The sequence below is a fragment of the Tuber melanosporum genome (genome assembly GCF_000151645.1).
Source record: "Tuber melanosporum whole genome shotgun sequence assembly, scaffold_168, strain Mel28".
Classification (NCBI taxonomy): domain Eukaryota; kingdom Fungi; phylum Ascomycota; class Pezizomycetes; order Pezizales; family Tuberaceae; genus Tuber; species Tuber melanosporum.
The window spans coordinates 122,925-144,328 of record NW_003298828.1 but is presented as its reverse complement, the minus strand read 5'-3'; the positions used below and the strand labels follow the sequence as shown (position 1 = coordinate 144,328).

Genomic DNA, 21,404 nt, shown 5'->3' with positions numbered 1-21,404 from the left:
TGGTACTATATCTTAGATCGGTGTGAGCGATTTTACGCCTGGGGCTCCAACAATGAAACACCTGAATATTATTGATTACGTAAATATCATTGAAGGAGAGAGCAAATTGTGGTCAACGTATCACACTGTGGTGCAGTGTTGAAAACAAACGGGGTGCGCTTTTAGTGCACGCGAGCAAACGAGGGGCTAGTTCAAGCGGTGGTGGTGAGGCAATTTGGGATTCCTCCTCCAGGCTTCAGCTCCCTGAGCCGCAATATCAGACAAGGGCAACAGGGAACCCTTACCTGCGGAACCCTCGCATAATGTCGGCGGTGAACTCCCTTCATGTGAGAACAATAATATTATAATACGGTCTCTAGGGGAGCACCAGTGTGTTACTAGGGCCATGTCGCCACATGAAGACACCGATAGGGTAGTTGGTGTTCGGGTTGGATTCTCCATCTTTACATCGTATCCTCGCAGTGGGATGGCGATACGGTAAGGATGGCCCTGAGGACAGAGTAGGGTCGGGGCGCTGTGTATCGTACTCGAGTACACACAGCTCGTGATCCTATGTGCATTGGGAGTTTATGGTTGAATTTTAAACCTTTGGTGGGCGTGTGATGGCTCTCTCCTGCTCACCCCGAAGGCATTGTCGTTCAACTCCCCAGCAGGGCAAACATGGCGGGCCAATAGCGGTATGGGTGCATTTCGAACCTAGAGATTTGGGATGGAGGGATACAGGTTCTGTGGGAAGGGCTGTTTCGATATATAACACTGCTGTATGGTGCTCGAGCACGGATGCTTGCATGATAGAACAATGCCCATGCTAAGCTATCATCATATTGGGGGATCACTGGTAGCAATTCCAGCCACACATGTCACCGGTGTGGTACGGTAGAAAAGCCCCACTGGGAGCCCCGCAATAAGCCACACTTACGCATACGCATACCTCGGTGACCACCTCCTTTCGAGCTTCCGTCGCGGTTTCCCTAAACCCTCTCTTCAGAATCCGACCTGGTATCGAAAGAGACCCCCCAGTCTTGCACCTAGCTTTTCAAGAGCAGCATTGTGAACTTCCTTCAATCGCCACCCTACTGTTCGCCCCTTTCTCCCATCATCTCCTCCCACCTCCTATCATCTCCCTCTCTCATCAAGCACCGTCATCTCACATCAGGTATGTTCCTCCCATCACTGACAATCGTGTTAAGATCGATAAGAATCATTGCTTGTGCTGCTCACAATTTCTATTGTCATGCCAAACACCGAGCCCCAGCATAAGCACTCTCCACCCATCCCCCCCCCGTTATCCTCCTATTCAGCTCCCTCTCGTGCACCGCTCCTCCTCCACCACCACTTGGGACCTATCCCTAATCTAGCGAGCCCCCTTATTTAGTCTCGGTCCCGATTTTGCGTCAAGATAGCTTTCACTCCCTACCCGTCCCTCCACATTCGCCCCACTTGTTCTAACGGGTGGGCATTATAAAACAAAAAATTCTCCGTTAATTTCGCTCTCCTCTGTCGGTATAATGGACATAGTAAGTGCACGGGCTTTACTAATTCACCGCGTAACATGATACACCCTACCTGAGATTATGCGCCGCTGACAAAGGGGTATTATTGATGAACAGTCCGACGATCAGGCTATGGTCATAGACGGGTTGGACCAAGACAACGGAAAAACTCAAGATGTCACCATAATAAGTCCACAGCAGTCGATAGATTCCGGTTCTGCTGATGACAAGGACTCTATAGTGTTGGCCGATGACTGTAATAATTCCCCACTGGTATTGTTGAAATTTTAACTGAATTGTTGTAAAGATGAAGCTATGAAGAAAACCCTTCTTCCAGATCTCCCCGATATCGAGACAGAAGATGAGACTACCTATACATGGAAGATTGAAAATTGGAGAAAAATGGAGCGGAGGTCCCATGGTCCAGCATTTCATTGCGGCGGCTCTCCATGGTACGGAACTGAGTGGCATTGCCGATAATTACCTACGAATGTCTACTAACAGATCCTTAGGCGTGTTCTCTTTTTTCCGCAAGGAAACAATTGCGACTTCACATCTTTCTACCTTGAGCAAGGCTTTGACGAAAAACCTCCGGAGAGTTGGTATAAATGTGTTCAATTCGGACTTGTGCTCTGGAATCCGAATGACCCATCGGTACACGTGACACACCGTGAGCCTTCCTAGTCTGTTGGATATGATAGTTGTGCGTTTTCTGACAAGGTCTCCGGCTTTAGAGGCCCATCATCGTTTCACGGCCGATGAAGGTGATTGGGGGTTTACGAGGTTTACTGAGCTAAGGTCGTTGATGTCCACAACAAAGGAAAGGGCACGGCCACTCGTTGAGGACGAATCCGCGAACCTCACAGCATACGTTCGTGTCGTAAAGGATCCAACGGGTGTCTTATGGCATAACTTTCTGAAGTATGCTCCTTGAACAATCTAGTGATCTTTGGTGCTAAATGTCAACTTAGCTACGATTCAAAGAAAGAAACCGGTTATGTTGGACTCAAAAACCAAGGTGCTACATGCTACCTGAATTCTCTATTGCAATCGTTATACTTCACCAATAGCTTTCGGAAGGTATATATATATATCTATATATCCGACTTTGAGGTATATGGGAACATGTTTTAATGAAAATTCATAGGCTGTCTACCAGATCCCTACCGAGAACGAACCGCTCTCAAATAGCGCACTCACTCTGCAGCGCTTATTTTATCTCCTCCAGACGTCCAATGAAGCAGTTGGGACCTACGAGCTCACACGATCCTTTGGATGGGAGACACAGGATATATTCGCCCAACAAGATGTCCAGGAACTCAATCGCATTTTAATGGAGAGCTTGGAACAGAAGATGAAAGGAACCGAGGCAGAAAATTCTCTGACAAAATTGTTTGTAGGGAAGACGAAAACCTATATCAAGTGCATCAATGTGGACTACACGTCCGAGAGGATTGAGGACTTTTGGGATATCCAACTCAACGTACGAGGCTTCAAAAACTTGGATGAGTCTTTCAAGGATTATATTGCGGTTGAGACGATGGATGGGGAGAATAAATACTTTGCTGAAGGCCATGGACTCCAAGACGCAAAGAAAGGAGTGATATTCGAATCTTTCCCAGAAGTTCTACATCTCCATCTAAAACGTTTCGAATACGATTTGAACACGTATGCGATGCAGAAGGTATTTCGCTTAACCCGTCTTTTTGAGCATCCTTGACTTAATTATTCCTGCATGGTAGGTGAACGACCATTACGAGTTTCCCCAGGAGTTTGATGCGGCTCCGTATCTCTCCGAAGATGCCGATAAGTCGGAGCCTTATTCTTATGCCCTACATGGGTTCGTTATCCCAGTCTGATAATTATTAACAATTCTAACCCAACCTAGTGTTTTGGTACATAGCGGTGATCTCAATGCGGGCCATTATTACGCTTTTCTGAAACCTGAGAAGGATGGCAAGTTCTTGAAATTTGATGATGATCGTGTGACGAAGGCAACCCTGAGGGAGACAATGGATGAGAACTTTGGAGGTGACTATGGGCCAGCTACTAATGGGCTTCCGAGAAACCCACAAGCCCGGGCCATTTCTATAAAAAGGTCCATGAATGCCTATATGTTGGTTTATCTCCGAAAAAATAAGATCGACGAGATCTTACCCACAGTGAGCGAAGAGGACACGCCTGCGCATCTACGTAAGTTTTGCACTTTTTTTTCTTTTATCCCCTAGAAGGGCTCCCTACGGGTTGAGGCGAGGCTAATTGGCAAAACAGAGAAGAAACTGGATGAGGAAAGAGCAACTCGTGAATTACGCAAGAGAGAAAGGGATGAGCAACACTTATACCTCAACGTGAAGGTTATTACAGAGAGTCAGTTCAAAGCCCACCAAGGTTTCGACCTTACCTCCTGGGATGACAAAGATCAACCTGAGGAGGCGCAGCCAAGGCACTACCGGGTCCTCAAAGCTTCTCTGGTTAAAGACCTTGTTGAAAAGGTAGCCGCAGATATTCGTGTTGATCCCGGTAATGTGAGATTATGGATAATGGTCAATCGCCAAAATAAGACTGTTCGTCCGGACCAGCCCATCACTATGCCAGAAATGAGTATGGCCCTCGATTCTTTATTCAAGAAGATCCAATCTTCTAATGCTAGGGCATTAGGTATTGAGGACGCCTCAAATAAGCATAACAACAAGTCGAGCGACTTTAGACTATGGGCGGAGGTTGCAACTGAGACTAAACCAGGCAAAAACCTTGAGCCCTGGGCTCAGGCTCGAGACTCAAACAGTGCTTGGATAGTTGTATTTCTCAAACGCTATGACCCCGAGTCACAGACACTGCGCGGGGTTGGCCATTTATACATGCGGAAAAACGACAAAGTTGCAGAGTTAATACCGGCGATTCTGACCGAAATGAACTGGCCGCAAAACACACTCCTAAGGCTTTACGAGGTCCCTCCTCCGCTATCACTTGTGGCAAATTATGATGCTAACGGATTCCTAGGAAATAAAACCACAAATGATTGAGCCCATGAAGCCGAAGCAAACTTTCAACCAGGCTGAGATTCAGGATGGCGATATCATATGTTTTCAGAGAGCCTACACCGAAAAAGAGTAGGAAAGCTCCTCACCCGAGCCGAGGAGAAGATGCTTACATTAATATAGGGCACTAGCACTTTTTCAGAAGAATCTGATCCCTGATGCCAAAGACTTTTACGATCTTTTGGTCAACAGGATTGTCATCAAGTTTCACCCAAAGAGTCCTCATGTCGCAGAGGGGAAAGTGTTCGATCTGACACTTAACAAGAAAATGACATATGACCAAGCACGTATAAGCCTTCGGCTGCATCGAGAAATTTGCTAATATTTTTGGATAACAGCTCGCAGAAAAAGTTGGTGAATATCTTGATGCGCCACCTACGCATCTAAGATTTACCACCATCAATGCTGCTACTGGAGGCCCTCGGTCGATAATCAAGCGAAGCCCCAATACAACACTCCATCAGATGCTTACAACTACCTATTACAGCAATACGACCATCTCACCAAATAGTCTATGCTATGAAGTTTTGGAGCTATCACTCACCGAGCTCGAGACGATGAAAACTCTCAAGCTATACTGGCTACCTGAGGGTATTGTGAAGGAGGAGCAGGTCGAGATCTTGGTCCCCAAGAATGGCCAAGTTCAAGACATCGCTGCGATACTTCAAAAGAAGCTCGAACTGGATGATGAAACTGGGTCAAAATTAAGATTCTACGAATCTCACCTTGGCAAGTTCTACAAAGAATTGGAGCCTACCTTCGGTGTGGCCGGGATACAAGACTACATGAGTTTGCTAGTTGAGCGTAAACCAAATGAGGAGCTAGAAATGGAGGAAGGCGATCGATTTATCTATGCTTTCCACTTCCACAAAGAGCCAAGTAAGGCTCACGCTTTTGGGATACCTTTCAAATTTGTTGTCAAGCAGGTGCATACAATCATTCCTTAGCTCTTGGGTGTTTTAAATGTGGGGCTAACGGATTGGCTCCTTTTTTATTCTCATTCTTACAGGGCGAGATCTTTGAGAAAACCAAAGAGCGGTTGCAACTCCGAACAGGCATCAAAGGCAAACCATTCGAGAAGATTAAGTTTGCTGTCGTCAGAAAATCAAACGTTCCGAAACCCGTATATCTCTCGGACGGTGGGCGGCCCCTTGTGCCTTTGCTTTGGTTATGGTACTTTTGCTAACATTTTCGATATAGAGGACATACTTGCGGACGTAGCCTCGGAACCCGACGATGTGCTTGGGCTAGACCACGTTGATAAGAACAGCCGCGCCTGGGGCAGAACCGGGGGGCCAGAGATACGGATTAAATAGATGTGGCACGACCGGTTTCTCGCTTTCATTCCTTTAATCCTTTCAATTTTTTTTCCCCCCTCTTCCATCTGGAGCATAAACTCGTGATTCAGTTGAAGCCATTAAATACTTGCTTTGGTGTGGCAGAACTTTCCCCTTTTTCATTTTCGATAATCTCCCTCTTTCATTCTGGTGATCTATGATTGTGTGCAGGTTTATACGTTATAAGCTATGGTCGTTTGTTTTCTTCCTTCTGGCTTGGTTTCCCTTCTTTTCATTTCTTTTCAGGGCGGTGCTGTAGTAGGGATACCAAGGTTCTCTCTTTTTCCATTCACTAAGTTATGTCCTGGTGAGAGCATGGGTTAGCTGGTAGGTAATTGATAAAGAAAAAAAAGACGAGAAAGGGAGACGATAAGCCGATAAATGTAAACCAACATTCGCGTTCAGAATTTCGCAATAATGGAGCTAAAGCGTACTGTAGAGTGCTTTCTGGGGAGGGCTTTTTTTTTTCTTCTTCCACCGTTCCTTTTTCTTGCTACAAATTTTTATTTTTCTATAACTCGGTAGACTATTCGACCATATCTACGCTAAGTTGGGCTCATTTATTTGATATGTCCGTCCAATCAGGCAATCTAGGATGCACGGAAGCAACCTCTCCAGAGAGTAAGGTAATTTAAAAAAGCCAGGAAAAAAAAGAAAGAAGAAAAAGCAATCACCCCAGTATATCACAAAGCCTATCAAGATAGGCATCGGGCACGACGGTGGCCCCCTCCTCGAGGATCTCCTCCTCAGTAGAAACGCCCGTCAAAACGGCCAAGGTCCCGCCCAAGCCGCCCTCGATGCCGAAGCGAATATCTGTATCCAGGCGATCCCCGACCATGCAAGCCCTCTTCCTATCAAACTCGAGCACCCCTTCGATCGCGTCCATCATGGCCTGCGATGGCTTCCCCAGCGACACGGGCGTGCGTCCAGTCATGTAGGTCAAAGGCGCAGACATAGCACCAGCGCCGGGGAACAATTTCCCATGCGTTGGAAACGTTGAATCTATATTGGTGGCCAGAAAGACAGTCCCGGGATTACGGAGGTACTGGTATGCCCGCGCCAACTTCCTATACGAAATAGCGTGATCAAGGCCGCACAGGACGACACCGACGTCCTCATCGGGACCGAACGAGTCGTAGTCCTCGGGCGTGATATCGCCGCCATCGTCACTGATGTAGGCGACCCCCTCCGTGGCCAACTCCTCCTTGATGCCGGATTCGCCGATCACGTAGACCCTCTTGTCCCGCTGCAGCCGCAGCACGCGGGATATGTAGATGGCCGAGGAGTAAGCGCTGCAGAATATCTCGTTGATGCCGCAGGGGATGCCGAGACCTTGGAGCTTGGCCTGGTAAGTTGTGCGAGACTTTGTGGAGTTGTTGGTCACGAAGAGGAGTTGCTTGCCCAGGCTGCGGAGGTGAGCGATGGTTTCGGCCGTGCGGGGGAGGAGGCTTGCGCCTTGCCAGAGGACGCCTGAGAATAGGTTGTTAGAGTAAGTGTGATATGGGAGCAGGTGGGGAGGAATTTACCGTCGCAGTCGAAGAGGAAGATCTGGAAAAGAGCCAGTTAGTTAGTTATAGCCCAAACTGAATCCCCGCCCCCCCCAAAAAAAAAACCTGAATAATTGGACGGTGTGCCATACGGCCGTTGGGCTTTCCGCTTCTCGGCAAGGTTGGGGGGGGGGTCTGTGTGTCCTACCTCCCCCACCTTCTTCCAGAGAAGGGAATTTTGGACTACCAGTAAGCTACATGACACACCATCCGTCCGTTCCAATTATTCAAGTTTTTTTTTTACGGGCACTGGTGTGGATTGGAGAAGGGGAAAACAAGGGGGGGGGGTTTCAAACATCAAACTTATCGATAAACGCTGCCAATTCTTCTGGCTTTCCGCTGAGTTTTTGTGGTGGCATTGTTTTTGTTTCTTTTTTTTCAATCGTGGTGTGTTTATCGTGGAGTTGATATTATGGTACTGTCCAGTAACGGGGAGCTGAAAACGTGGGTTTGGAGGGAAGGGGAAGAAGGGAAGAAGGAAAAATGGCAACGGGTAGGCCACGGTGGGTATGATAGCACAGGGTGCATTAATCTCCCCGATAGATCGGGTTTGGAGCGAGCCGTGGCGGCTGCGATAGTTTAGCAATACTATAGAACCTAATATTGAGGCTTAAGTTATTAATTTTTATAATAATAATATTATGATAACAATCTGTTGCGAGTGAGGAGTTGTGATTGCAGGGTCCAGTCCCCCACAGCAGCTTATCACTGGTTAGAGCCTGGAGGGGTGTAATACTGTATGATAATACAATACCTTATATAATTGACTCGAGGGGAAACAGAAACAGCATGAAGCGCAGTATCATACATATCATACATATTATACATACAAATCACTCAATCACACAAATCACAGTACCGTATCCTACTCACTCGCAAACATAATTTTATAACCTTCTCCCCACCCAAACCTAGAGTACCCGTACTCGTACTTCACAAAAACCTTACCAGTCCAACAAACCCCAATTACTGTGAACTTCGCCGGAGGGTCCAGGACGCGGGACGACTCACAGTCAAACCGCCGGCCGACCGACCAACGCCCTCCTTAGTCTCGCGGAGGAGGAGGAGGGGAGGGGGGGACTCCCCAACAGCGCTGGAAACTGACCACCTATAAATCCAAAACTACTGTAATCGCGGTCACGGTTTGCTGTGTGGAAAGAAACTTGGTGGAGGCGGAATTGCCTGGGTGTTGACTGGCAGGTAGGTTATGAATATATCATAATTCGACCTGGCTACATGGGCCCGGATACAGTAAGGTACGAGTACAGTAACCGCGCCGGGTATGCTACGGGACTTGAAAAATGACTACGGGGCGCTCGGGTTTGGCGATGTCTCTCGCTCTTGTCAGATTTTATACGAAGGGAGATGTGGGAGTTGTGTCTATGATGGTGGGTTTTGATGTTGTATGGTGGGTTCATGGAGGGACGGTAAGTTTGCCTAGCTAGTCGATGGATTTTGGCTTGTTTCGTGTTCTAGAGTTTAGACTACAAGCTTTGCCAGAGACTAGCTCAGAGGACGGGTCCGGGCACGGTGAAGCTGGGAATCCACAATTAACCTTGCACAGCTTCATAATGCCAATATACCAGCTAGAAGAAACTTGAAGAGTAACAAAAATTAAAAAAAGGCTCAATTCAGTTGTGGCTAATATACAATAGGGAGCAAATGCAAGTCAGGGAGAGTTTTTTTTTTTTTTGGTGCTATCCCATCTAATGTAGAAGGTTACCGGTATTCGATTGTCAAAGAACAAATCGCAAACCGGAGAATATTGATGTCAAACGGATAAAATATTAAAACTTGTGAAGGAAACAAAACAAACTAAAAACTAGACCCTGCCTTTGTAACTCCGATCCCTAGTTTCCTGCTCCCACGAGCAGTGAATGAGAATTTTTATTTTTTTTATTTTTTTTATTTGGTGGTTGGGGAAAGGACGAAGGCTTCATGACAACTATCATACCCACACCCACATCCATCCAATCAAGGTATCACTACCACATCCACCATAGCCGGGAATTTAGAGCAACTCATCACAAGTCCAATCCTCATAACTGCACCACCAGTCAGCACCAACCAATACCACCCGAGTCTCTCTAAAGAAGGGCGAAAAAAAGGGGGAAAGAAAAAAAAACTTACTATCCATCCGGCAAGTATCTCCTAACAACCAGTGGAATCTTCTTCTCCTGTAGCTCCTTGAGAGCGATCAGCAGCGGGTCCGTCTCACCACCGGTATCCACAAGTACCGGCGCATTCATACTGATCTGCAGCGCCCGGGTCCCAAGCACCCTAGCGCGTTCATACTTGGTCAGGTATGGAGTGGTGGTACGCTTGTCGTCGGGAATACGCTTTGGATCTTTTCCACCGCGCGCCGCGCTAGAAGCTGCTGCCGCCGCCGCGGCCGGGTCACCGGAGGCTACGTAGTCGTGATTCCCGTTGGTCACACCGTTCTCATCGCCGTTGTCCGAGATGATGTCCTGTGGGTCGGCATCAAAGTCATTCTCTTCGTAGTCATTTTCGTAGGCGTCTTGAGCGAAGCTGTTGTTTTTGTTGTGTTTGGAGTTAGCCTTTGTGTTGAGGGGAAGGGGACCAAGCGCAATGGGTAGAATGTATCGGAAATCTTGAGGGGTGGTTACTCGTTCTCTCCATCGTCGCCCCCTCCGTAGTCAGACATTATGATGAAAGAGTGGGTGCTGAAAACTTGTTTGCTGAGTGGCTTTTTTGTGAGAGAACGAGTGTTGAAGGGGTGTTGGCGGTTAGGGGGTGATTGGTTGCAGTGAGAGCGGTGAGATGAGCAAATAGGCGGAGGGAAAATTGGGGGATGAATTTGACAGAAACTTTACTGCAGGGCTTCTTTGACTAAGCCTAATCTGGTAATAACGACAGCCACTGTCCAAGACTTTTTGCTTCACGAGGCTCAAGGGCTTTGTTCTCCCCGACTTCCCCATGATACCGGAGTCTGCTCGAGTAACATCCAAGTTAGGGCACAAGTCATTATGTATACTGGAACATCCTAGCTCAAAAATTCGATCTTATTGTCTATGGATCTAATCACCTCCATGGATCTAATCTGATCCTACTTTCTGCATAATATATCATTATTCTACAGTTGTATTAGGTTAACTTCACCTATAATAATTTCCTAATATGTACTGAGCAGTCTAATCAGATGTGCGCAATCAGCTCCATCTCGTCAGACGATCTGATGATCTGATATCCCGTGATGACATGTACCCCTGCAGTATTTGCCATCACAACAGGATTTTGCTTGTGCGACTATCCATATCTCCTCCCTCAGACTTTCAACATTCACAACCCGCTCGAGCATGGATCGAGGGGATGCTAGTTAGTTGTATTGAAGAGTTTCTATTATAGTTATTAGTAGTAAATATGCTATCTACAGACACAAGCTAACTATTTACATTTTACAAATCCCCTACTACAAACATAATGAAATCTACAACAAAAAGTAGTTATATGAGAATAAATACTTTATATATTAGGTCTATTGATATCATAAGCTAATAAATCTTACATTCAACTAACAATTTCAACTTCTCTAAACTATAGCTATGGTAAAAATATTAAAGAAAAATATGATTCCTCTATTGTTCAAAATAATTTGCAAGAAATCAAGAAACAACTTCAATTAATGTACTTTAATTCTAGTAGAATTAAAATACACTTAGTATTTTATAATTATGAAAATATTTACCATCTCCTCTCATATTATTGATATATCATATCAAACCCGTTGAATTTCCTTGTTTAAGTTTAATCGAAGCTAAAAGAAATTTACTATATTGTACAGTGGGGGAATTCCCCTAATAAACTCCCAATCCGAAACCGACAGGACACCCACAAACTACGGTATCTATCGTTTATGTATAAATAACCCCAGACGCATAGCAGGTCACCCTACTCATCATCATCATCATCCTCTTCCTCTTCTGAGGATTCCTCCTCTGCTTCGGCAAGCCATTTGACGAACGCCTTAGTAGCTTGTCTAACCTTACTCATTCCGCCTGCGTCGGTGGAGCTCCTCTCGTCCTCCCACCAGGTATTGATAGCTTCCTCTTCTACTATATCCAGCTCAAAGGCCCTTTGTGCAACATTCAGGAGAAGGCTACCCCCATTCTTCCTCTCAATGCAGTCCTTTTGCACTAGTAATAGGAAATCCGATTGATCTTCCTGGTCAAAGATCATACGCTTTACGAGGAGCTCCCAGCGGGTAAAGACCTCATTGGTAACCTCCGACAGGCTCTTCGACCGGGTGGCGACGACCTCTTCTATACGGGTATGTAGAGCAGAGACTGCGGCTCTGCGGACCTGGTGCCAAGATGCGTTCGATGTCATCCTGAGACCATTGAGTTCCAACGAAGCCACTTCAACAGGGTGGTCTCCTTGCATGGCTGTGAGCAGAGATACAGCTGCTTCCTTATGCCATGCATCCGCCTCAGCGTTATCCTCCGATGTTGCTGTTGTTACTGAATCTGAGCGCTTCCTAAGCTTCTTGTCTCCAGGGGTAAGCTCACCATCGGAATCCTCATCGTCGTCAGAAATGGTGGATATCGAGGATTCTGAGCCATCGACAAGATCTTCATCCTGGAAGCCTGCGATCTGCGGTCAGCACAAAAACTCACCGAAAATATTGACAGGGGCGTAGCTTACCCAAGCTATCCATCCCAGATATTATAACCTCCTCCTCCTCCTCAGACTCCTCCTCCTCATATTCGTGCCCGCCTAACAAATCGTCCCCTTCATCACCAGAATCAGAATCTATATCAGATTTTCTCTTGTAGGTACTGATCCTGCTTCCGGCTTTAACGGTAGTGCCATCCGGGATATGTACGTTATAGGAGATTAAAGCCCCTCTCTCAACAATGCAGTCTTTTCCCAGCTTCACTCCATTAGCGATGATTGAGCTATATATCCTACATCCGTCCCCGATGGCCACACCATCCCAGACGTAAGACCCATCAACAACCACGCCTGACCCAATTTCACAATTTCTGCCAATGGTGCTGGTTCCCACAACGCTTCCTTCACCAACACTGGTATTTGTCCCAATAATAGTCAATGGCCTGATAGTAACCGATTGCTCCAGGAATGCGCCCTCATCTATATAGCGACCTCCCATCGCCGAGTCATAGCCTTGGTCGTCGAGGAAATTGGTGTCCGGGACCACCGGGTATGCCAATTGCTCCATCAGATCCCCACTAACCTCGTCATATGCCCTAAGGCTCCTCACACGAGCTAAGTAATAGCCCTTCATGATGTGGGTATGGATGGTCTTGCCATAGAGATCGTAGTCAGTTAGAATGCCGTGGAGGAAATGCAGACGGATGTGTTGATAATCGAAGTTCTCGGTGAATAGAGCAGGCACGTCGGGGGAGCAGATATCCAGATAGCAATCAACCAGGTCGTTCCTTATCTGAAGTTCGGAATGGTCTTTGAATAATTCACGGGGTACAAGCGCGCCACCTCTTCCGTGCGGGGCAATCTCGTCATAGTGGACACACCGGTTCGAAGCAGGATCAACCAAAAATACACCTCTCTCACTCTTCGCCCTGCTTCGGATCAGCATCCTTCCTCTTCCTCAAAAATTGAAGTTGGAAGATTACTTTGCCCGGAGCCCACTGCTGTCCTCCTTCAAAACCATAGTCATGATGGCGTTCTTATCCGCAGTTCTACGCTTTCGATGAATATCTAGGATATCCCCAAGTGGTAGGTTACTTATGAAATCCCCATGCACCATCAAAAAGTCCGTAGTAATTAGCTGCTTGGAGTCGAGCTCACGCATGGCGTCACCGACTGAAGCACTGGCCGGTGACAGAATGATTCGACAATTCTTGAAGGGTGACGATTTCTTTGCCCATCTCGAGGAACTGAACAACAATCAGCGAGGCAGGCAGGTAGACAGCGAAAAGTAGGAGCAAACAAACCGGATGTACTCCTCAACCTTCTCGGCATGGCTAGAGGCGAATATAAAAACGTCTTGGACCCCGGAAAGAGCAAGAAACTCAAGGGTATACTCGATCAGAGGCGTATTTGCTAAGGGGAGAAGGCACTATTATAAACCCGGACGAAAATCAAAAATTTGGCCCACTACCCGCAGACAAAATGTCAGGGCAGAACATCCTACCCTAGGAGTCTCAAGTGTAAACGGCCGAAACCGTTTTTGAAAGGAATCTGCGAGCACCTAACCGGTTTACTGAGTTAGTAACTCCTAGCAACGAGACAAGCAGCGAGAAGGCTCAACATACGACAGCTTGCAGAATATTCTCTCGCTGTTCCTCTGCTTGCTTCTTCCCCCCGGGGGGCTTTTTATCTTTGCGGCTACTCATAAAGCTTGAGTTTTTCCGGCGATAACTGTCAAGGTAGTGGGAGCGTTGGTGGTGTCGTGGATGGATGGTGGGGTTGGAGTCACTGCCAAGAGGAAGTTTTCACATGCACTAAAAGTTGGATTCGAGTGAGAAACTGTGGAATACAAGTAGTCTATGCCTCGTATTCCCACTATATTCAACCTCCGAAAGCACTATTGGGAAGAGCTTCTCCCAACAGCGCTCAGAAAGTCATATATTGATCTACCGTATACTTGTATCGTGCTCTATATTCGAGTTGATGTCACTGATATAGTATTGATTAAACCACCATAAGATAAACTTGCGTGGTAAAAGATGCAACTTAGTATCGTACTTGTGACGGTATAGTGCTATACATGTGTCGTCGGGTATTAAAAATACATCACATATATGTACCGGGACCTATGATACCGACATCCTGAGCGGATACCAGTACACACTCGAATAAAAATACCTCCATGGAAAAGAGAAAAGAGAAGCTCGGCCAAATCATTCTAGGAAGAGGTGGTGATTCTGGCACTGTAATGCGCTGCGGAAAGGAAAAGAAAGAGAGAAGAGGAGAAGAAAAAAAATATGAACGCGGATTATGATACTGGTTCTAGGGGTTGGAAATATTCTCTCTATAAAGAAAGCACAAAGAAAAATCCATCCGCTCTCATCCATATCCACACACCCCCAGGCCTTTTAGTACCTGTGCCTTTCACCTCCTTGAATGCATCCACACGAGCCTCTCTCTGACTGGCTCCTCCGACTGGCCTAGCTGCTGTGGAAGTGCTGCTTGGTCCGGACTTTTTAACAATTTCTCCTTAACGGGGGATCCGAGCAGCTATAAAGATACACTAGCAATCGCCAACTGCGAGTAGACTAAGTAATCAAGAAGTACTGAATTACTCACTGTGCCCCCCCCCCCTTCACAACCGCTAGTACAACCCCAATCTGCCACTTCAGAGTTTTCAGACTGCCTTTGAGTCTCCCGATATTCCCCTTAATATCCCTAAATTGACAATGCTAAAGACAGCCTCCTAAGATTGAGTTCATTTCTTACACGAGTGACCCTCACAAAATTGTCCTCAAGACGGAAGATATGGGACTCGTGTGACGCATTGGGTACACAGGCCCCGTTGGGTGGCTTTTCCCAGGACTCCGACTTAGGCACTTCGTCGGGCGTGCTAGTAAAAGCTCTGTAGCATTAGATCTTCGAGCAGATCTTAAGGGAGCGAAACATGGCTACCCGAACGAACCGAGGCATTTTGCTGAAAGCCGATATTGCTTTAGTATTAAGCGATATAATGGCTGGTGTTTGATGGTTGGTCGTTGAATTGAAAGGTTGAAGGGATTCCTCCCTGCCTTATGCTTTCTTGAAGATATTGCTTCAATGTGACGGAAGCATGTTGAACGCAGGAGATTGGCAGGTACTCGGATCACTGTAACGCACTGTACAGTACCGAGTACAGTGCTCGAGAATATAGATACCTCCCATTGGTATGAAAACTGTGGTCATAGGCACAAAAGAATGCATACGAAAATCATTGCTTTCCCAACTAACTTCTTCTACCTTTCCACAACTCTCTGTTCCTACGAGTCTTCACATCTCTTCGGTTCCTCATTTCAGGTTATTGGTCTTGACCGACGAAGTGTTGGCTTGACGAAGGTGAGATTTAAAGCCACGACTCCCGACACCCCGAAGAGAAAGCGCCAAGAAAAGCTTTGAGGTGTTCTCCAGTACGAGTACTCGTAGACTACTCGTATTGTGCTCCTGCGAAGAAGATAATTGCGCGGGCATTGATTTTTAGGACTCCTGTAGTCTGCATATTATACGAGTGTGATACCCATGATGCCGGTATGATACCAGTAACATGATCTCGAGACACTCACCTCAATGTGCCCCACCCATCAGGAACCTGTCCCCAGCACCGGTTCTCCAAAAACTCCCCCTGAACTTGTGGCGTCGCCAACCTGTGACCGCCACTAGCCGCCACAACTAAATTATCGAGAGGTGTCCTCACTTCCTGCGTCCCACGACCGGAGCGTGCACTCCGGAACGTTCACAATTCTTGCCCTCTCTTCCATTCTCATCGCGACAAACCTCCCTGCAGCAACGACGTCCACCCTCCCCCTGCTACATCGATACATAAATACACTGCTTCACAAAGACATAAAGAAAAAGAGGAAAAAAGGAATGTCAGCTCCTGTAGCTCAGTCTCCGCCAACAGCTACTCCGGAAGCGCTGGCGGTGGCCGAGTTCCTTCGTTCGCAAGATCTTAAATGCAGGACTTGTATCTTGCAAGGACAGAGGAAGGATTTGTTCAAAGGTAATCCCACCTCCCCGCCTCCATCTTGCAACCCTTCCTCTTCCGGGATAATGTAACTGCACTCACGAGGTTGCTCCCTTCGCAAGATTGGATACGTTCTCCATCTGGTGAGTGGTTATTAGTACGGGGAATCTCGTGAAGGGTGAATTCTCGTGAGGGCTGGGACCACGTTGCATGCAGTTTGATATATTATGTTGAGAAAATGACTAACGATCATAACGACGTGATGCCATAGTCAAGCGGGCCCTCCGAGCCCTGATGTCAGAAGCCTACACAAAGGCTCGAAAGAAGAACGCCCTTCTGCCCCCGGTGGTGGACCACAACTCAGCCGTTCATGTATTCTCCCTCCTCCCACGCAACCTCCTAGCCCTGCGCGTTAGCAAGATCGACCCGGCAGCCGACGACGGCCACGGCCATGGCCACTCGCACGGCAAGCCCGCGAAGCGGATTAAGGGGCTCTGGACCGTCAAGATCGAGCAACAACAAGAGATGCGCGACGAGCTATACTACACGTGGTTCTATGAGCCGCGCACCTGGAAGCAGACCATCATGGCAATCGGCGTTATCGTCGTTCTATTGCTCGTCGTCATGTTCCCGCTTTGGCCGCCGATGCTTAGATTGGGGGTCTGGTATCTGTCCATGGGCATGCTAGGGCTCATCGGGCTTTTCATATTGATGAGCATCTTCAGGCTCATTTTATTCTTGGTCACTACTGTTGTGTTGTCGCCTGGTATTTGGCTGTACCCGAATTTGTTCGAGGATGTTGGTTTCTTTGATAGCTTCAGACCTCTTTGGGCATGGCATAAGGTAGGGCCCGTTGGCGGGTTATTTAGTTATCGGGCCTGTGGCTAACCGTTGCGCAGGTTAAGAAGTCTAAAAAAGGCGGGAAGAAGGCGGCGATTGAAGACAAGGACACCGAAATCACCAACGAGAAGTCGGCCGCTCCGTCTTCTACCCAATCATCTTCGGCGCCCACTTCCACCGTCACACCTCCTAAGCCGACTGTCGAAGATGGTTGAATCCATTAACCTGGCCAGCTATTTCCTTATATATATATGGTTCATTGTTGGGTAGACGGCCATCTCTACAGCTGCACGACTAAAATGGCTAACGGGGGCAGGAGGCGACAGCAGTACGGGAGTGTGCCCTCCCCCCACCCCTATGGGGGGCGTTTTGTTATAAACATGGAGTGTAGTTGTTTTTGAATTATTGTAAAAAAATGGGAAAATAATTCCACAATATTGTTATTCCGAAAGTTCGGATTTTCGTTGTTTTTTCTTATGTTTCTTTCTTTTCTTTTCTTTTCTTTTCTTTTCTTTGTTTCTTTCTTTTTTCCCTCTATCTCCTTTGAAAGGCTATAGTAGTATTAACGTCATGATCTTCCCCGAAAATGCCGTACTGCTAGTACATGTACCGCACTATCCCCCGTCCCACCTCGCTGTGCAAATAGGCACCCACCTGTGTGCCATATTCTTCGTTGCAAATGAAACAGCTGCTGGGAGTGCTAGAAAAAGTGTAGCTTTCTTACTGTGCTGGTGCAAAGGGCGAGTGATATTATGTGAACCCATCACATTAATTGTCATCGAACCGGTCTCTATCAAATCAAAACCTATATTTTACAAATACGTAGTAACGAGTCCCGCGTCGCAAAATAAGAGAACCCATTTTATAAACTTGGTGAAAACTCAGAAAGAATTATCTATCATACGTTGAAACGCAAGATGATGCTATCACGACAACTATATGAGGAACCATCAAATTTCTGCATCCCCACACCCCATTTTATTTCTTCCATTTTTGTCTTCCATTCAGCAACCCCTCAGGCAACGCTACCGACAATCATCTCCGCTACGCCTTCCTCCTCTGCTCTCGCGGTAATCTTTAACGCAACACCGGTTTTGCTGCTGTACGCCATCTTGACTTGGGCGACTACTCTCCCGCCGGAGATAGTCTTGCCGAATAGCTTGAGGTTATGTGTAGCCGTATTCGCAACTACATCTGAGCCCTCTAATGGCTGGAGCGAAAGCGATTGGGAAAGTGCTTCACAAGCCTCTGTTGATGTTTGTTAGTATTTCTCGGGGAGAAAGGCGAGGGTTGTTGGATGGAAAGCATACCTTGAATGCTCTTGACGCCAGTTCCGAGAGAGAAGGTTTCTGTGACCTCACAGCCTGCAGCGCCAACTTGCTCCCAAACGTTCCCAAAGCTTCCTACAAATGATGGAACAACATAATCGCCACCGGTAAGCTCCAAGTCCTCCACTTGGTATTCATCCTCAAAGCCTTGATCTTCTGGTTCACCAGTGCTAGGATCGATTTCTTTGAGTGTGAATTTGAGGACATTGGCGAAGGTTGTAATAGCGTAATTGGACTCATCGCCGGTTCGCTTGAAAGAGACGTAGATTGTTCCGACTTCCTCAGTTGCCAACTTGGGCACAGGAATGATGAAGTCTTCCTCCAAGCCAAGCGCTTGCTCCTCGTCCTCAGGATCCGCGGGGGTAGCAACCATTGACACATCCTCCAGGATGATATCCATGAGGGTATTCTTGACGTTGAATTGGAGTACAAGGTGGTCTTTAAAAATGTGTTTGATCGCAGTAACCACATATTCGGTCTCTGCCTCTGTCAACTCCACTTCGCGGCTAGACTTTAGGAGTGGTCCGTAAGGTTTCAATTCAGGAACAGTAGCCAACTGCTGGGCGTGTTGTTGAGCAGCAGCGGCGGCAGATGTGGCCGCTTCTGATGCCGACGGAGCAGCCGAAGGCCTGGGTACACCCAGGGTGGTCGGTGCCCTGAGAGTTGGCATAGTGGTGGAACGGAGTTTGAGGGACCGATCCTCTGCGTCTGCCTCCGCACGAGTAACAATTGGGATACTGGAAATATCAAACGGCGTGCCGAATGTTGACTGATCACCTGTGACATACATAACCAACTGATGCTCGAAAATTGGCAGGGAAAAGGTTGACTCGTTCTTGATGAATTTCTCAGCGACCTCGCCCTCCTCCTCCTGGATAAGTCTCAGATTCAGAGCAGCCCTATCTCTGACCTCATCATCGGGATCATCAAGACATCGTGTCAAAAGCACAACAACACTCTTCTTGACTTCAGTGTCGACTTTCCCTTCTTTGCTTGCGACGCCAAATTTGGCCAAGGCTGTGACAGCTGCTGCGCGAACAACAGCGTTTTCAAGAACAACCCGGTTATATATGTAGCGGATGTACTTGGTAGGCTGGGATGTTTTTGGTCCCTCAGTGCCAAGGAGATGAAGAATGCGAACAGAAAGTTTGGTGAATTCACAATCTTCAATGAATTCGCAAAGATGGGCGAGAGCTATCGATATTGTAAGCGGCGTTGAGGGCGTTGGGGGGGAGGGATTTGCACTACTAACCTTCTTCCCTACTCTCAGGGACGAACTTGATCAAGTCAAACATGCTTTCTACCACGGCTCTCTTGAATTCGTAACCGCCCTCATCCCTCAAGATACCGCTAAGGAAGCTTAGCATGCCAGCCTGTTTGCTCGGGAACTTTAAACATAAAGTACGGATAGCTTCTACAATTGTGATTTTGAACTCGTCTGTGATATCAGCCATGATGGCACTAGTCTTCCCCATCAACCTGTCCATGGAGCCTTCCTTCGCTGTCTTGAGCAGAGTAGTGATAACAAACGTTGCAATCAAACGGTTAATATTGAATATTAATGTTTCTATGTCAATGTTGCAAACGTTAACTGCTGCGGGCCTGAGATATGCCAAGTTATGCAAAATCACAATGGCATTAAATTTAGCAACCGCACTACGTGAGGTCAAGTAAAGTTGCAAGGCTAATTTTGAAAATCATTAGTGTTGGACTCAATGATAGGAGGAAAAGTAATTCGTTATCTCACCGTGTATAGCCGGTGCAACTTCAGCATCTGTCACGTCCCTTAGTTCACAAATAGCCTTTGCTGCCTCAAAATTGACCATTTCGGCCTTATGCCTTAGCCAGCCATCTAGCAATGTATGCATTGGTTGCCGTAGCCCAGGGTCTTCATCAGCAAGCTTGGCGGCCAGCCGCACCAACATAATAACCGCAGCAGGGTTCTTAACATTGCCCGAAGAAAATTGCTGTACCATTTTGACCAAAGCCATTCGGTCGTGAGCACGCATTTGGTACAAGAGACCTATCGCATGGTATTGGGTCATTCCAGATCCTTGGGGCGTTGAAGAGGATGATCCAAATCCTAACGAGAAGGCAGGTGATTTGGAACCTGAAAGAACAGCTTCTTGAGTTTCGTTTGCCCACCTTCGGACAACATCGCGTGCAGTTGGGAGTAGGTGATAGGACGATACAAGTGCCGCGGATGATACAGAAGGCGTCTTATCCACAATGGCAGTTTTTAGGAGTCGTTCAATGGCTTGGACAGTTGTGCCCTGCATGTAGGGTTAGCTATTGTACAGATGAAACCAACAGCAGCATTTGTCTTCCGAAGAAAAAAAATCACATCTGGGGAGATTGGAATATTGCCACTACTCTAGGAGGGATGGAAGATAGAGTTGCCAAGGTCCGTGCATCTCTTGACATGCCAGTGCTCTGGGTAAAAAGGTGGTAAAAACTTACGTCGATAATCCTACACAATGCTCGGATAGCATTGGCCCTATAAACCTCCTGCTCTCCCGCACCCCTCCCCCCTGAACCGGCAACATCCTTCATGACCGAAGATGTAACCATGATAACATCTTCTGCTGTATCTGCAAGCTCCTTGATAACCAGATAAACCATCTGTCGGAGCGCTGCATCGCGGTGTTGGAAGAGCTTCGTAATGCCAAAAAAGAGGGATGTAGCTTCAGATGTAGGGAAGCGCTCTCCGGTATGTAGGAGATATGTAATCTTTGTTAAGAGAATGCGACAACGCCGAGGAGAAATTGGGGATGTATTGAAGAGCCGAGCTTAGGTACCAGTGGTATTAGCTTAATAACACCTGTACATACTGATCGCAAAGAATACCTTCTTGGAAGACAGAGGTGCGGTCAACTTTAAAGATTGCCTGGTCAGCATCTTCATCCTTTTTTGAGTACCTCATGGTGGAAGAACTGTGGAGCTGGAGGAGCGGGAGAGGTAGTAATAGAAATGTGTGTTTCGTCAGTTTTGTCGGCCGTAAAGTCGTAGCTGTCGTCCTGGATGAATTCCCCCCCTTTCGAATTAGCTGCCCTGTGGAATTGTGGACCCGACTTTGTGTAGAGGAAAGTTGTCTCTATAGACAGAATATTACCCGGCCGAATAATCAGGCACGTGGGTTGAGTGCTGATTGTGGCTAATGGTTCATAATAATATTATTATGATATCATG

At 47.1% G+C, this 21,404-nt stretch overlaps 6 protein-coding genes; 2 read left to right on the top strand and 4 right to left on the bottom strand.

Annotated features, from left to right (window-relative positions):
• The first annotated feature begins 996 nt into the window (after window positions 1-996).
• On the top strand, window positions 997-6,229 carry GSTUM_00003361001 (uncharacterized protein). XM_002836959.2 has 17 exons: window positions 997-1,156; window positions 1,376-1,517; window positions 1,611-1,749; window positions 1,801-1,945; window positions 2,006-2,163; window positions 2,228-2,414; window positions 2,465-2,573; window positions 2,641-3,177; window positions 3,236-3,333; window positions 3,382-3,686; window positions 3,765-4,094; window positions 4,152-4,441; window positions 4,494-4,603; window positions 4,655-4,818; window positions 4,877-5,457; window positions 5,541-5,670; window positions 5,732-6,229. Exons 2-17 carry the CDS (start codon window positions 1,509-1,511, stop codon window positions 5,845-5,847), a joined length of 3,408 nt encoding a protein of 1,135 aa, XP_002837005.1. The 5' UTR covers window positions 997-1,156; window positions 1,376-1,508; the 3' UTR covers window positions 5,848-6,229.
• Window positions 6,230-6,352: 123 nt separating this feature from the next.
• GSTUM_00003360001 (uncharacterized protein) lies at window positions 6,353-7,978 on the bottom strand. XM_002836958.2 has 3 exons: window positions 7,712-7,978; window positions 7,395-7,416; window positions 6,353-7,338 (listed from the first exon to the last, which is right to left on the bottom strand). Exons 1-3 carry the CDS (start codon window positions 7,772-7,774, stop codon window positions 6,539-6,541), a joined length of 885 nt encoding a protein of 294 aa, XP_002837004.1. The 5' UTR covers window positions 7,775-7,978; the 3' UTR covers window positions 6,353-6,538.
• A 1,042-nt stretch (window positions 7,979-9,020) lies between these two features.
• On the bottom strand, window positions 9,021-10,181 carry GSTUM_00003359001 (uncharacterized protein). XM_002836957.2 has 3 exons: window positions 10,043-10,181; window positions 9,546-9,944; window positions 9,021-9,460 (listed from the first exon to the last, which is right to left on the bottom strand). The coding sequence occupies exons 1-3, from the start codon at window positions 10,078-10,080 to the stop codon at window positions 9,427-9,429; spliced, it is 471 nt and encodes a 156-aa protein (XP_002837003.1). The 5' UTR covers window positions 10,081-10,181; the 3' UTR covers window positions 9,021-9,426.
• A 1,005-nt stretch (window positions 10,182-11,186) lies between these two features.
• GSTUM_00003358001 (uncharacterized protein) lies at window positions 11,187-13,811 on the bottom strand. XM_002836956.2 has 7 exons: window positions 13,673-13,811; window positions 13,552-13,608; window positions 13,352-13,476; window positions 13,031-13,294; window positions 12,174-12,976; window positions 12,046-12,072; window positions 11,187-12,019 (listed from the first exon to the last, which is right to left on the bottom strand). The coding sequence occupies exons 1-7, from the start codon at window positions 13,751-13,753 to the stop codon at window positions 11,325-11,327; spliced, it is 2,052 nt and encodes a 683-aa protein (XP_002837002.1). The 5' UTR covers window positions 13,754-13,811; the 3' UTR covers window positions 11,187-11,324.
• A 1,856-nt stretch (window positions 13,812-15,667) lies between these two features.
• On the top strand, window positions 15,668-17,468 carry GSTUM_00003357001 (uncharacterized protein). XM_002836955.2 has 3 exons: window positions 15,668-16,083; window positions 16,319-16,890; window positions 16,947-17,468. The coding sequence occupies exons 1-3, from the start codon at window positions 15,951-15,953 to the stop codon at window positions 17,100-17,102; spliced, it is 861 nt and encodes a 286-aa protein (XP_002837001.1). The 5' UTR covers window positions 15,668-15,950; the 3' UTR covers window positions 17,103-17,468.
• Window positions 17,469-17,629: 161 nt separating this feature from the next.
• Window positions 17,630-21,255, bottom strand: GSTUM_00003356001 (uncharacterized protein). XM_002836954.2 has 10 exons: window positions 21,063-21,255; window positions 20,760-21,004; window positions 20,721-20,739; window positions 20,676-20,695; window positions 20,326-20,488; window positions 19,963-20,268; window positions 19,468-19,899; window positions 18,911-19,409; window positions 18,198-18,844; window positions 17,630-18,135 (listed from the first exon to the last, which is right to left on the bottom strand). The coding sequence occupies exons 1-10, from the start codon at window positions 21,136-21,138 to the stop codon at window positions 17,903-17,905; spliced, it is 2,640 nt and encodes an 879-aa protein (XP_002837000.1). The 5' UTR covers window positions 21,139-21,255; the 3' UTR covers window positions 17,630-17,902.
• Window positions 21,256-21,404: the final 149 nt, after the last annotated feature.

Excerpts from the sequence above, each read along its gene's own strand:
- GSTUM_00003359001 (XM_002836957.2), bottom strand. The coding sequence starts at position 10,080 with ATGTCTGACTACGGAGGGGGCGACGATGGAGAGAACGA. Across the intron at positions 9,945-10,042 it reads GGCGACGATGGAGAGAACGA|CTTCGCTCAAGACGCCTACG; the intron begins GTAACCACCCCT and ends CAAAAACAACAG. Across the intron at positions 9,461-9,545 it reads AGATACTTGCCGGATGGATA|TTATGAGGATTGGACTTGTG; the intron begins GTAAGTTTTTTT and ends CTGGTGGTGCAG.
- GSTUM_00003356001 (XM_002836954.2), bottom strand. The coding sequence starts at position 21,138 with ATGAGGTACTCAAAAAAGGATGAAGATGCTGACCAGGCAATCTTTAAA. Across the intron at positions 20,489-20,675 it reads CATTGTGTAGGATTATCGAC|GGCACAACTGTCCAAGCCAT; the intron begins GTAAGTTTTTAC and ends CCCTACATGCAG. Across the intron at positions 18,845-18,910 it reads GAGGCAGACGCAGAGGATCG|GCCTTCGGCTGCTCCGTCGG; the intron begins GTCCCTCAAACT and ends GGGTGTACCCAG.
- GSTUM_00003358001 (XM_002836956.2), bottom strand. The coding sequence starts at position 13,753 with ATGAGTAGCCGCAAAGATAAAAAGCCCCCCGGGGGGAAGAAGCAAGCA. Across the intron at positions 13,477-13,551 it reads TTACACTTGAGACTCCTAGG|TGCCTTCTCCCCTTAGCAAA; the intron begins GTAGGATGTTCT and ends GGTTTATAATAG. Across the intron at positions 12,020-12,045 it reads CCTGTCAATATTTTCGGTGA|GCTTCCAGGATGAAGATCTT; the intron begins GTTTTTGTGCTG and ends CGCAGATCGCAG.
- GSTUM_00003360001 (XM_002836958.2), bottom strand. The coding sequence starts at position 7,774 with ATGCCACCACAAAAACTCAGCGGAAAGCCAGAAGAATTGGCAGCGTTT. Across the intron at positions 7,417-7,711 it reads CGTTTATCGATAAGTTTGAT|ATCTTCCTCTTCGACTGCGA; the intron begins GTTTGAAACCCC and ends GCTCTTTTCCAG. Across the intron at positions 7,339-7,394 it reads CTTCCTCTTCGACTGCGACG|GCGTCCTCTGGCAAGGCGCA; the intron begins GTAAATTCCTCC and ends ACCTATTCTCAG.
- GSTUM_00003357001 (XM_002836955.2), top strand. The coding sequence starts at position 15,951 with ATGTCAGCTCCTGTAGCTCAGTCTCCGCCAACAGCTACTCCGGAAGCG. Across the intron at positions 16,084-16,318 it reads GAGGAAGGATTTGTTCAAAG|TCAAGCGGGCCCTCCGAGCC; the intron begins GTAATCCCACCT and ends GTGATGCCATAG. Across the intron at positions 16,891-16,946 it reads CTCTTTGGGCATGGCATAAG|GTTAAGAAGTCTAAAAAAGG; the intron begins GTAGGGCCCGTT and ends ACCGTTGCGCAG.
- GSTUM_00003361001 (XM_002836959.2), top strand. Across the intron at positions 1,946-2,005 it reads CATTGCGGCGGCTCTCCATG|GCGTGTTCTCTTTTTTCCGC; the intron begins GTACGGAACTGA and ends ACAGATCCTTAG. Across the intron at positions 4,442-4,493 it reads CACTCCTAAGGCTTTACGAG|GAAATAAAACCACAAATGAT; the intron begins GTCCCTCCTCCG and ends ACGGATTCCTAG.